The sequence below is a fragment of the Marmota monax genome, unplaced genomic scaffold, assembly GCF_021218885.2.
Source record: "Marmota monax isolate L192 unplaced genomic scaffold, Marmota_monax_Labrador192_F-V1.1 WCK01_AAM20220418_F8-fsc00160, whole genome shotgun sequence".
Classification (NCBI taxonomy): Eukaryota; Metazoa; Chordata; class Mammalia; order Rodentia; family Sciuridae; genus Marmota; species Marmota monax.
This window is the reverse complement of record NW_026694183.1, coordinates 138,007-152,994: the sequence shown is the minus strand read 5'-3', so window position 1 is coordinate 152,994 and position 14,988 is coordinate 138,007. Positions and strand designations below refer to the sequence as shown.

The 14,988-nt window shown below is 43.8% G+C and overlaps 1 protein-coding gene across 1 annotated transcript; it reads right to left on the bottom strand.

Annotated features, from left to right (window-relative positions):
* Positions 1-1,422: 1,422 nt before the first annotated feature.
* On the bottom strand, positions 1,423-2,364 carry LOC124107730 (vomeronasal type-1 receptor 4-like). Its single transcript, XM_046465905.1, has one exon. The coding sequence runs from the start codon at positions 2,362-2,364 to the stop codon at positions 1,423-1,425; it is 942 nt and encodes a 313-aa protein (XP_046321861.1).
* Between the last annotated feature and the right edge of the window lie 12,624 nt (positions 2,365-14,988).

The window sequence follows — 14,988 nt, the reverse complement described above, 5'->3', positions numbered from 1 at the left end:
CAGTTTCTTCTGTCTATCCAAATGCCCACACAAACACCTTATAAAGAAAGGAAATTTATTTAACTACATTTCTGGAGACTCAGGAGCATGGTGCCAGCATCTGCTCAGTCCTGGTGAGGGCCTCACAGCAGATGGAATCACAAAGGTAGAAACGCATATAGAAGAGACCAAAGAGCAGAACAGGGAGCAAGAGACAGTTGAGACAGCTTCACTTGCTGTAGGACAACCCATGTTCTCATGGGAACTAATATAATCCATCATTAATCCCCTCCAAGGTGACCCCCCCCATGACCAACCACCTTGTATTGCACCCACTTCTCAAAGGTTTCACCACCCAGAACATCACACTGGGGCAAAAATTCCAACACATGGAACTTGGGTTGGAAACATAAATCACATCCAAACTACAGCATGTGTGCATCAAAGGAGAAATGCTAGAATTGTTTGAAATACCTTCAGTTAGATTCTGTCATCAACAACATGGAAAAATACAAATTTGAAGTACATGGAATTTTCATAGTCAAATATAAAACAGATGATGTTGAATGATTTCATTTATGTAAAGTGCAAAATATTGAAAGTGATCTCTACATTTAGAAGTCACATACTGGTCACTCTTGGGAACACATGCAGGAAAGAGGAGTTATACAGACTAAGACATTGTTTCACCATGTAACAACTTCTTGGACAAGTGTATTCAGTTTGTGAAATTTCATGAGAAATGCATACCAACCCATACATACAAATGTTTCAAAGACACTAATTCAATAATATTTAGTAAAATAAAATTTATTAGTACCCAGTGTTTTGAATGACCAAGGTGGACACTCAATAATGATTAAATTCTTATTAGCTTATGAAAAGAAAAACTGCATTGTGAAAATCACAGCACAGAAATCAATAAATTCTATATAAGCTGTTTAATAATGAGGACATCAATAGACCTTTGCTTCCCATCATGTCCAAGATTACATGAAATATATGTCTCATTTCATTGCAAAAGACAAACATTTGATAGTGTTCACTTTGATATTTCCTTCAAAAGACACATCTGAGATAACCATAATATGTAGATAAATGAAAAATACATGTCACTTGTTTTCACAAGTTAATCAAATAGAATAGCAGGAAAATAAAGAAAGCAGATTTTATGCTGAAGAATTTAGCTGTTGTTATATTGGTTATATGGAATCTGAAATTTATATTTGTTACATCTACTTTCCCCAAAATATTGTTGGATAGACAATAAAGCCAAATCTAAATGGTATACATGTGCACATACTCAGGTACACATATGCACACACTAAAATAAAAAAATGCATGATGTTGGTTGTCATTCTTCAAGATGTGACTGTATCACTCTTCTTTCAATTTGGGGGTACAAATGAAGAAACATGGAAGAATTGTGCAAAAGCATACAATTTACATATTCCTCCTGAAATCAGGGTTTTTCCTGTTCCTTATCCAAGAGAGACCGAGCCTGGATGCACTGGAGTCCCTTCTCATCAGCAGAAAGGGACTGAGAGCTGGGAAACACCCAGAAAGTATTGCAGCTATCTTTACCAGCAGCCAGTGGGGATTATAAATAACAGTCACACAAACCTGAAAGATGCAGGAAAGTGTGTAAAAAAACACAAAGGTGCTCACCAGGAGGAGGATGGTTTTGGTGGCTCTGGACTCAGGAGAGGAACTGAGGGAGCTGCTCCTATGAACATGCCGCATTCTCTGCTTGTGCCTGTGCAGGATGAGCACCATGGAGCTGCTGGCCCAGAGCATGAGCCCCACACACAGGGCATCAGGGAAGGTTAGCAATGCTGCAAACAGTGATTGTGAGGTTTTGTCAACATGAACAGCAGAACAGTATCCAAAATCTTTCATGCTTGTGATATTATTGTTGCTCCTTTTTCCAGTCATATGTGAAATAATCATAATATTTACAAGCACGTACAGAATCCAGCTCAGGTATATGGAGAAACCAATGTATTTGGGAGCTATCACTTTAAGGTCTGAACAACTGGAATTCTCAGGACTAATCTTCATGGCCTGGAAGACACTCAGGAGGCAGGTGCTGCCAATGGACACACCCCTGCCCACCCTGTGAAGATAAAAAAGCAGCTTGCATCCAACATCACTGAGGAAACTTTTCACTCCAAAAGCTGCCACTGTCTGGGGAACTCCTCTACATAGGAGAGCTAACAAGTTGGCCACAATCAAGTGATGAAAAATCAAGTCTGTGTGTCTTACCCTGCACCCAGTGAAGTAAAGGACCAGGTAATGGAGGAGGAGAGAGGAATTGCCCAGAGCTCCAACCACAGTCTGTGACAAGAAGATGATTCCTAGAGCCACATCATCACTGGCTGCCATCCTGCCAGTTCCCTGCTGTCCCAGCCAGAGTATCCTGCAGGGGATTAGGAGGCCTGGGCTGCATGTATTCTTTCAACCAAAACCCAGCATTTCCCACACTCCCATGGTCCCACTGTAAAAATCGCATGCTTTCGTTTTACTGGAAGGTTTTAATGAGGTTTGGTGGAATTTTTTCAAGAATGAAAACAGCAGATAGAGTAGAATATTTAAGAATTCACTACGATTTCACCTCACTCCAGTCGGAATGACAATTACCAAGAATACAAGCAATAATAAGTGTTGGCAAGGATGTTGCAGGGAAAGTACAGTCATATATTGCCATTGGGACTATGGACAGCAGTATGGAGATTCCTCATAAAACTCAGGAAGGAAGCCCTCACTTGACCCAGCTATCTCACTCCTTAGTTCATACCCCTCAAAATTAAAATCAGCATACTACAGTAAATAGTCACATCAATATTTATAGCAGCTCAATTCACAATAGCTGAACTATGGAACAAATCTATGTGCCCTTCAACAGATAAATGGAAAAATAAAATGTGGTATATATACTCCATGAAATATTACTCAGCCTTAAAGAAAAATGAATTTATGGCATTTGCAGGTAAATGGATGGAACTGGAGAAGTTCATGCTAAGTGAAATAAGCCGATCCCCCAAAACCAAAGGCGTATTGTTCTCTCTGTTAAGTAGATGCTGATCCATAGTGGGGGAGAGAGATAGGAAAGAAGGAAAAAACTTTGGCTTGTGCAGAGGGGAGTGAGGGGAGGGATGGGGCTGTGGGGGTGGGAAGGACAGTAGAATGGGACAGACATTATTATCCCCTATACATGTACGATCACACTACCGGAGTGGCTCTGCACCATGGACAGCCAGAGGAATAAGAAGGTGTGATCCATTTGTGTACAATGTGTCAAAATGCATTCTACCGTCACTATAACTAATTACAACAAATTTGAAAAAATACAAGGGAAACCACTAGAATAGAAGAAGGGAATCATGGAGAGGGAGGGGAAGAAAGGGCAGGTAGTGAGAAATAATATTGATCAAATCATACTGTTTTATTGTGTGCACATATAACAAATTCCACTGTTGTATATTTATAATGACCAATAAAAAAAAAGACTTGAAGCAGGTGCTGAGATGACTTTGCATAATGACCAGGAGAACTTGTCACGCAGAAGCTAAACATCTGTCTAAATTCTTGCTCTGGTTATGGGAGTGGAGGGGACATGAGCCTGGCTGAGTGGTAAGAGTCAGTACTGGGGACCTGCAGGCCTCTTTAACAGTGGTGAGTGGGGTTCTTCAAACAATCCACTCCTGTGTTTAGCTTTTTTTCTCTGAATTCCTATTAACTTCTGATTCAATGTATTTTAAGCTTTTATTGTTTCATCAGGCACCTCTCCCATGGTGCATTATGTGCAGGGAGACAGTCCTGGCTCCATGTCAGGACAGTGACCACAGGGCTCACTTGGCTGTGGGTGAGGAATACAAGGGCAACAACATCTGTCACAGGAATTGTTTCTCCTTGTTATGTCCTATGCTTTGTCAAACATCGACACTAGGGTAGTAGTGGCATCAATGCTGATTTAATAGGACACCCTCTGAAATGTCTTAAACAACACCTGAGTTCAGTAAAACTATTAGCAAGGAATCACAGAGACAGGAGCCACAGAGACACACTGGCATGAATACAGCATGAAATTTTATGCATTCAAAATATTGAGAGCGCAGATTTTTAGCTATCATTCCTATATATTAATTCAATAGACCTTATTGTTTAGAGCAATTTTAGGCTGGTAGAAAAATTGAGATGAAGGTGAAGAGGTTTGCCATCTATCCCTACATACTCCTACCCTACTCCACAATGAAATTCCTAAACCAGGTGGTGCATTTGACACAAAGAGGAAGATATTTTCAACAGGCAAAACAAGATATATGTATAATATGTGGTTGAAAACCACAATTATTATATTCAATTTTCTTTATAAGTTTCTTAACACTGTAAGAGGTAAATATCCTCAAAAATTCACAGATATAAGATAGTTTCAGAACTGGTACAATGATTGTCTCCAAAAGCTGCACCATGCCCAGAGTTAGAATTAAGGTTCTACTCAAGCTCAGCATTCACATCCCTTTCTACACGGTACTAGAGGATTCCTGTAAGCTCTTCCGACTCCAACAATAGGCTTGGAGATATTGTAAGTCCTGTTCTAGAAATCCAGAGAAGTTAGCATAAAATTCAGGAGACTGATTTCAAATGCATTTTTGAAAATTGGTGTAGTCTATTTCAGCAGTCCCTATCAGTAAGAATCACTTACCCTCCACTAAGAGCCCTCAAATATGGCTATAGGTCCTAGGAACTCACTGCCCTTCCCTGCCTGAATCTACTCCTTAGGAATTTTTCTGCTCTCTGTGTGTCTCTGGCATTCAACCAGGTGCAACAGGGAATCCTGTTTTCAGATGTGATCATTTACCCAGACTCCTGAAATAGATCTTCCCTCACAGATGCTGCTCTTTAGTCTGACACTGGAATACTCACCAGGTTCTTTCTCTTTGGCAGGATGGTGATCTCAGTGCAGAGGCCTCTGTGACTGGAACATGTATTGAAGAGAGGTGGCCACTCCTGAGATATGGGTCTCTGACTCTATGACTTCACCTCCCCTGGGACCTGCAATTATCACTGTGCCTGTAGTAGTAATAAGTGTGCAGGCTTGGAGAGCTGAGGACACTGCTAAAAACCTTCTCCCAAGATGACACTTAGCAAAAACAATTATAAGTTTTTTGTTGTAATCTATTATGAGGATCCTGGAGTGCTAGGAGCTGCTTTTGCTTATCCATGATCCCTGGAGTCACACAGTCACATGCAGGGAAAGAGTAAATACTGTGGTCTGACATGTGAGGGACTGGCAGCTCACTGCATTCCCTATTTTTCGAATCTTGTTGCTTCCTTTCCTCATTTACCTACTTGGAACCCCTATTTTACCTGTTAGTGGAGAAATGGAATGAGACTAAACACCTGGAAAGAATTTTAAAAGACACGAGTAAAAGAATATGCAAACAATGCATTCTGAGCATTAATGCATTCTGAACGTCAATCCTGTGAAAAAAATACAATTCATCTTCACTCATTTGCCTGACTCAATGACAGTTAATATCAAAAAATTTCAGGGAAAATATACTTTACCAATACTGATCCCATTAGTGACAGGAGAGATTTTACAAGAAATAGATAATTCTGTAAAGGGCCTCTCAGAATTGACAGTAGCAGCCCCAGATGGTTTGAGAGTCCAGATCACTCCTTCTGATGTCACTAGATTCACCCCTGCTGTGAACACTAACTACAGAGCATCACGTGGTGACCACAAAAGGCAGCCATTTCCAATATTTCCAATTCATCCAACCATGAAGAAACACTGGTTACAGTGAAGAGTCCTAAAATCGCTGTGAGCTTTCCCATTCAGGTCAAGACCTGTCACGACAGTGGAGTGCCTGGGCAGGGACTTTACATGGGTGTGAGGAGAAGGGGACGCAGGAACAGGACATGGGGAGAAGGTAGCACCGAGTTCCTGGGAAGCTGAGAAAAGAACAGGGAAGAGAAGGTGGAGAGGAAGAAAAAGGTGGTGAAATGCAGAGGAGTCAGCACATGGCTGGACTTGAGCATGCAGGGGCAAAGTGTTAGTGGGTACTAAGGAAACAGGGCCCATTGGTTGTGGAGACCTGGGATGATGTTTTCATAGGATGAAGTGGCTCCTGGAGGTTGGCATGAAAAAAAGTGATGATGGTCAGCAGCTTGCAAAATTCATAAAAGTTTTAAATCTTGAGTTGTTAATAGACAGGGTTGAGAGGGAGATGTAAATATGAGTGGGTTTGATGTCCTGGATTTAAGTAGAGGCTATAACAGAGTGGCTGGAAAGGAGAAAGGGTCAGGGAGAGGTAGTGGGTCTTGGAGAGAGACAAGTTAGACACAGAGCCATGAGGGAGTTGAGAGGGCAGTGTGTTGAGAAAGCTAAGGAAGCCAAGAGACCCCCAAATAGCAAGAGAAGCATCAGAGAGACCCACTTACAAGATGGGCTCTCTAGAGTTCAAGACTAAGTATGAGGGGACATTGTTCCATCCAAGTGGTGTAGACGGAGGTCATGCAAAGACACCAGTAAAACCAACAAATGTGTCTTGCCTTACACCACACACACTTTACAGTCAGAGCTGCGCACCCTGGAGAAAACTGGAGGAGGATGGGGTTGGCAGTGATGTGCTTTGGTTTTAACTGTGAGTTGAGGATACCTCAAGATCTCTGACCTTATTTCCTGCTCCAGTGACAAATCTTAAAATATCTGTGTTTAAAGATGACTCTTAGAGCATTAACACTGCCACCCAACTCTGTGGTCAGCCATTGTGTCACTGCTTCCTTTCTGGGTTGTAGCGGGATCAGAGGTCACTCTCTGGCCCTGCCCTGCCATCTTCCTCCTTTGCCTCTGTTTCAATCTTATACTAATAACTCCCAGGATATTTCCATTTAACACATCTGGGTTTGGAAATCTGTTGTCTTGAGACAGTTTGAAGGCCCTGGCTAGAGGAAGGTCAACTGTCCTCGCAATCAGCTCATTGTGTCCTTATGCAATCAACTCTGGGCTCCCTCATACTTTGCTACTCAGCAGTGGGCCAAATTCCTTGAAGCCCAGGTCCAGATGGGGAGAGGCCCTGAATGCCAGGGCCCATGGAGTTGTTCAAATCAGCCAAAGCACAGAGCAGCTGGAGCCCTGGAAAACTCACCCTGATTGCCCTCCTCAAGCCATCCCCACCTTGATGTCATCAGGCCTCTAGGAACAATTCCTCTGTGGTAACCCTGACACCTGCTCTCCATTGCAGTGTGAGTAGAGAGGATCTGCAGATCGTCTAGGCAGATGTCAGTGTGTGGTCTCTTCCCTTTATCTCTGAGTCAAATAAAACATAGGCACCTCCTCCCCTGTCCTTTAATCCCTGGTGAACATTATTTCTCCAGCACTTTTTCCTATCTCTGTCCATCAGTGACTTCAGTCCATAGTCAATCCCGTTTTGTCCTCTGTTCCGGTGACCATTGCCCTCCTTCTTACAACAGACTCAAATGTCTCATTCACTCAATTTTTTTAAATATATATTTTTAATTCGTTGTGCTTAATTGTATTTGACAGCAGAATGCATTTCAACTAATCATACAGAAATGGAACCAACATTTAAATTCTCTGGCTGTATATGGTGTAGAGACACACCATCCGTGTGATCACCCATGTACCTAGGGTAATCATGTCCATCTCATTCCACCATCTTTATACCCTAAGTACCTAGGGTAATGATTTCCATCTCATTCCATCATCTTTATACCCTATTAACTCCTCCCCACCCTCCCCTTTGCCTAGTCCAAAGATCCTCCATTCTTCCCACGTGTCCCTACCCCAATCATAGATCAGTATCCACTAACTGGAGAAAACATTCAGACTTTAGATTTGGGGGTTTGGATTACTTAGCATAATATTTTCCAACTCCATCCATTGACAGGGAATAGGCTGGAATATTGGGGCTAGGAGTAGATATAGGGAAAGAGAAAAGACACAGGTGATGGTGTATGCAGAAGAAGGTGTGGTGAGTGGTTCTTGTAATGCTGGGGGACACTATTGTTGAACATGAAAAAGACAAACTCCAAAATAGTATGGCCTGGGAAGAAGGTGTATAGAGGAAAGCAGCACTCTCATAACATTGATCCTTTCTCAATGCATTCTTCCCAGTGACACAACAATCCCTAGAAAGAAAGCCAAAGCATTCCTCCTTCTCCAAATATATTCTTTCCCAGTCATATTACAAGGGGACCCTGAAAAGAAAGAGATAATCGAAGAATGCTGATCTCAGACCCCACACACTCTTTTCTGTGTAAAACTTTTCAATTCTCAAAAAACTTGTTTTCCAAAAGCCAAACTGACCACTGACCATAGACACCACCCATCTCACCCAATAAGACAAACCCCAAATACCTAAGTGCCCCAAATTGACACCTTATTAATTAAGTCACCTCTCAGTGTAACCTATGTAAGCACAGATTTTCCCTTGGGCTTCAGGATCATTTCCTCAAGAAAAAATGGTGCATCAGAGGGATTACTCCCTTCCTGAATAAAACTCCGTTTTTTTATAAAACAATGAGCTGATCCATGAAGTGTGTGTCCACCCTGGTCCTTTTGTGCTAACAATGATAGACTAGAAGGACTGTATGGAAGTGAGGGATGAGAGGGGTTTGGTGGATATAAAGGCAACAGAATTGGAGAGATGGACATGTAGCATGATGCACTGATGGACAATGACCCTCACAGCTCTGAGTTTTTTTTCCAACTCTGAGCATGGCTCTGGGGCTCACGCTGCTCTCTGCATTTGTAGGGGACAGGATAGCATGACATAAGCAGGTCCAATTGCACCCAAATGAGGACCAAGCACAGGGGAGGAGAAGCAACAAATAGCAGATTGTCTGTCCAAGTACCAGATGATGGTTTAGGCCACTGGAATGTTCTGAGCCATGCTATGGTTGAAAGTGGACATTTTTAAGTGATGCCATACTAGGTCAAATTGCCTCTATAGGCCATGCTGCAGGACTTTCTGGATGAGAAGTTCTGGTCCCTAATGACATATGATGAGCATTTTTTCTTATATTCTTTTGCCATCAAGTTAACTCCTTTGGGCAAATTTTTCCTTAGGACATTGGCCAATTATCATCTGGTTTGTTTTTATTCTTGTTGACCTTTAAGAGGTCTTTGTAATAAGTTTTGCATAAAAGCCCTTTATCAGATATATATTCTGAAAACATTTCTCCCAGCCTCTAGCTTTTTTCTTTTATGAACATGCTTTTGTGTTTGTACCTAAAAAAGTCATTGCCAAGCCCAAAGTCGCCTGAATTTTCTTCTATGAGATCTTCTAGATTTTTGCAAGAATTTCATTTACATTAAAGTTTATGGATGCATTTGGAGTTAACATTTATGCGTGGTGTAAGTAATAATGGTCCAAGTGTCCATCAGGAAGAGAATGGAATAAGGTTTTGCATATGCATTCATACACTGGAATAACACTCAGCAATATGAAGAAATTAATGCTCATACATGAACTGAACTGATGAATCAAAAACATTTCACTGGGTATAGTAGCTGTGACAGACTTGAGTCATGACCCCAAAGAGGTGCACATCCTAATACCCAGAACCTGTGAACATATTACTGAACACAAAAGGGACTTCAAAGGGCCCATTATCCCTCAGATATCTAATTTTGACACTATAGGCTGCCCATCCATCAATGACCCCACACATGTTCCATCTATGACAGAGATTCTTCAAGGTGCAATTTCAGAGGCTCTCGGGTTGTTGACACAAATTCCCTATCAGCCCCCACACCCTCTTCTTTGATGTTCAAGATACAATCACTGGCCCATACGCTCAGGCCCTCATCTTGAGGTGGGAAGGTAAAATGGGGAGAGGAAATGGACCCTTAGTAAACGGAGACCTATGAAAATAAGTCATGTTGAGCTTGCTTCTTCAGGTGATGACAAACAACATTCAACATATGATTATCAAAGATCAGACATCAACTTCAATATCATCCACCTGAGAGAGCTATAGAATGTGCCAGGATGTTAGGAACAGCTAGACTGTTTGACAAAAACCTGCAAACCTTCATGTATAAGGTGGAGACCACACGATCTGATTGTCAGGAGACTCAATCTTCAAGGTAGCTTGTTAACCCTTATCAAATCAGTAAAATCTAACAATGGCTCCTATACTTAGGATCCCAGTCCATCTTAAATCATATGTAGAGAGCTCAAAGCTGGGTACCTCATTCATCTCTTTAGACAAGGGTTTCTCAGAATTTACTGAGTGTAAATTCTGTAGATGTCCTTCAATACATCTCTCTTTGCCTTGTTTTCCTGTAGTGTCCTTCAATTTTGTCAAAAAGGTTGAGAGACTAGATAACTTCCACTTGATATCCCCATCTGAAGAATTCTCTGTACCCCTCTGGTAACAATCATGGATCCTCATACCTCCCTCCCAGCAGAGCTGGTGCCAAGGACCTCAAAAAAAACAGCAGGCTTTCTAGGACCACCTCCCCAAGTTCTCCCTAGCAAAGCACCAATAACTGAAAGACCCTGCTGGTCATGTAGTGACCTCAAGAGACTTCGTGGGGAGTTAAGACCAACCTATGGGTCAGCCATCATTCAAGGTTTGCTACAGGAAAGTTGGCATCTTCCATTGGGCACTTCAGCCCTGGAGCCTCCACCACCCCAGGTGTCATCAGTAACATTGATGAAAATCATCTCCCACCAGTAGCAAGCCCCCTGCTTCATACCAACAGCCTGGTGACCATCAGCCTTCCTCACATCCCTTCTTACAGAGGGGCAGAATCCTTATGAGAAGAGCTAGTGTCCCAACACCAGATTCTTAGCCTGGGCAGTGGAAACATATCTAAGGGCAAGTCAGGGAAGGTTTTGACAACAGAGTTTTGAGATGAAACTCAAGTCCTGAGTTGAAACGGAGCTTGACCTACATTCCTCCATCAGGAAGAAAGGGGGATGAGCAAGCCTCACTGCAGTAGGCCTGTCAACTTGGCCTTCAGACATGGGCCAAGCGTTTACTGAGGAAGTTAGGGGCGGTTGAGGGGGCGGGTTACGAGGGATTGAACCAAAGGGGCCTAACCATTCAACCATTCCACAGGTCCTCCACCCCCTTTTTTATTTTTGAGACAGATCTCACTAAATTCTTAAACCTTGATAAATTGCTGAGACAAAGCCACTAGGATTAGAGGCACGCACCTTTACACCCAGCCCCTTTCACTTGGCCAACAGGTGCCTTGAATTTTGACAGTTTAAAACAGGTGCCCAGCATTTTAATAGAGATTATTCAAAAGACCAACAGGTGTCTGATATATTTGAATGATATTTTCTTTTAAAGCACAACAGAAGCCTGATATTTTTGAAACAGTTTTAAAAGAAATTCAGAAATCCTGAAAAAAAATCCACAGATTCTTAGACCGTTTCACTTACCCAAAGATGCCCAGGATAAACACCAAAATATGACACTGCAGTTTTGAGAAGAAACTCAAATTTTCTGCCTGTGGTAGCTGGTGAGATGGCCTTCGGCAGCTCCTAGGGGTAGGCTAGAGTCCTCCCATGTTACAGCGGATCGCCCCAGTTTCCACCTCTAGCACTCTCCTCTCACGACAGGTGGAAAAGTAAGAATCGCCGCCTCAAGTTCACAGAGCAACAAGAACCACAGCACGAGACCGAAACGTGCTGCCGCTAGAGTGCGGGGCTAGGGGTTTATATAGCACTTGGGTGAACGCTATTGGTTCAAACTTATGCTAATCAGGGTTAGAAAATGGAAGAATGCTATTGGTTCCCAGTTATGCTAATTAGGTTTCGGAAAAGCACTGTTGCTATTGGTTAGCGCTGAATGCGACTGGGGTTTGTCTTTCTTTTGTTTTCTCCTGGGTCTCAGGAAGCTGGTGGTTGAAGTCACGGAATTGCACATGTTCAGTGAGGCTTGGGGTCTGGCGCTGGCTGCTACACTAGGTGTCAGCTCTGGGCCGTGGACTCTCAACCCAGGCTCCTGATGGCTTGTGCTGCCAGGAACCCCACTTGGCCCTCCTCTCTGGCTCTGCCTGCCATGCTCTACTGCCACTTCTAGGCAGGGACCAGGGGAGTGGCTGCACATCCTGGCCACCGAGTCAGGCCAGTTTGTGTCATTCTGTATTGGCAATGTGCTTGCTGTGCCGCCCAAGCTGGCCTGCAGCCCTTGACTCCTGAGATCCTGGACTGCAGGTGGCACCGAGGCCAGGAACTTTTCTGCCTGAAGAAAGATGTAGCCAAAGATCGCAGGGTTTGGAGAAGCCAGGTGGTACAGAGGGCAGGAGTCAGGAAACAAGGTGGCACAAATGGGGCAGGGGGACCACACCCATAATTTCAGCGATTTGGGAGGCTGAGGCAGGAGGATCGGCAGTTCAAGGCCAGTCTCAGGAATTTAGGGAGAATCTGTCTCAAAATAAACAATATAGAGGGTCATTGTGTATGGCTGGTGGTGGGCTTCCCTGGGTTCAATCCCAGGTAAGGGAGGCAGGGAGTGCTTCTTAAAGAGGGAAAACACTGCAGCACAGAATAGGGAGGCAGAATTGTAGCGTTTCAACTTGAAGGTGGCCACCACATGCCCAGGTGTAGACATGGGGAATTTGAAGGATCCATAAACTTTGAGAAACGTCTGGACTGGAGAGATACTTGGAAAAATTTATTAAGTAAACAGAACAGGACAAGATCCCCTTCAGAGAACATGAGGACTCAAAGAAGATGAAAACCCGGGGCCATTCTACACTTAGAGTTTGGAAAGTAGAAAAAGTCCCCTGGAGGAAACCAGGTCGCTCCTCCTGAAAGCAGGACAGGCGACACTGGTAACTGGAATAAGGAGTCCAGTGGCAAGTCAGGCTCTTCCATACTCAACCTATTGCTGGGACAGCTCCTGGGTGCTGACCCTGTTCCTAAAACTCGTCTTCTTCCTCCTGCCACCACCGGCAACCAGTTTTTTCAAAACGCTGCCTCACAGTGTCACTTCTGGGTGACACTCTGCCCACTGGCCTAGTTGTGACACCCTGGTCTATTCCCCCAGAAAGAGGGCAGCAGTGGTCCTCAGGGAACATCACGATGGAGTGGAGGACCAAGCTGCACTAAGAGGATCTGCTGCCCTCTTCATGCTCCTCCTGGACAGGTAGGGTCCACCTTCTTCAGGTTCCCTGAGCCCTCAACCTGCCACTAACAGCATTATCCCACAATTCTGCACTGATGTCGCCTGGCTTTGGTCAGTGTCTGAATGGTCTGCCTCTTCCTGAATCATGGTCATGGCAGCTTTACGTCGACTTGACTGGGAACAGGACAGAAGGATTCTTCACCTGAGAAGAAAAGGGAAGCTAGAAAACATGTAGAACAGGAAACCTACAGTCTACAACACCACCATCAACTAGAACCATACAGTCTGCCTCAGTCAGCCTGGCAATAAAGGTCTCACTACCTGGAAATGTCCCCACAGTCCCACTGCCAGCAGGACACAGAGAACTCCCAGCCTGACCTCTTGTGCACTCAGCCCACTGTACTAGGTTCTCATCTTTTTCTTTTTCTCTTATTTTCTGGTCCTGGGCAGGGAACCAGGGGTGCTCTACCTCTAAGCTTCAGCCCCATTCATTTTATTTATTTATTTTTCTTTGGAGACAGTCTCTCACTAAGTTGCTTGGGTTGGCCTCCAACCTGGAATCCTCCTTCCTTAGCCTCCTGAGTAGCTGGGATTTTAGGCCTGTGCCACCACACCTGGCTTCCCATGACTTCTAACTGTCCTAGGCACTGCTTTTCTTCGTGGCCTTCCTCCTCTCTTTGGCAGATTTCATCAGTAGAAAATTTCTTCCCCAGGCCTCTCCGCTCCCTGAACCACCTGGACACAATCAAAGGCAGCAGAGAATTGAAGTCTGTACTAGATGACAGCAGGAATGTCTACATGGAGTGTGTTCTCAGTACAAAAGGACCTTAAATTATTACATCAAGGGGATTTTAAAGGGTGAGAACAGATAATAAAATAGAAAGCAGAGGGTCCTGAGAACCTCCCAGTAAGGAGAGACTCAGGGCAAAGGTCAGATGAGCCACAGGCCCCCCAGGTCAGCAGGACCAATGGGGCAGACAGGCAGGGAGGGTTTAGTGCTTTCTCTTTGAGAAGGGCCTGCAGAGGACACTTAGGCCTCATGCAGCTGCCCACTGCCATTTCTCTCCCCCTGCACTATCCACCCCTCTAAGCCCTAGGCCCTGTGAGTCATGCTAACCCTGAGGAGTACAGAGGTACCCCGCACCTTCCCTCCTTCACCCTGTCACACTCAGTCACCCCCCCACACTCTCTTCTCATGACAACACGTGTCTAAGTTTAGAATACCGTTTAAATGCTGTGCATGGGAAATATTGTCCTGCTGTCATGTGGTGGGGGAACAAGATAAAGGGCAGCCGTGACAATTCATATTCAGGCAGTCACAGACTTAGAGATGTGCACAACATTATAGATGGCAGAAACCTCTGTGAAACACACATACAACAGGTGACTATGTGAGTGATAGAAAGGGAATGGAACTATGAGTGTGCTGGTGTCTGCATTTCGAGTGTGAGTGAAGGAGCAAGGCAATTGTGAGATCCTGGAAGGCCTGTGTGTGCCAGTGTTTGAGCATGTGAGAGTGCACACCTATGAGGCCACACATGAATTTTTGTGGGGGTGGTGTGTGTGTAAAGCATATCATGAAACATAGGACTCTACACCTGAACCTGCAAATAGAGTTTCTACTTAGTGAAACCCAACGCACTGTTCATAGGTTGAGGGGGAAATGAGTAATCAACTTAATACGAGCAGTGCCAATGACTGTAATTTCATTTCCTTGAAATGAAAGTAACAATAATCCTGCTTCACTCTTCCTGCTAAGGATTGCTTTAGCTATTCTGGGTCTCTTATTTTTCCACATGAATTTCATGATTGCTTTTTCTATGTCTATGAGCAATGCCATTGAGATTTTGATCAGAATTGCATTAAATCTGTTCAGTGCCTTTGGTA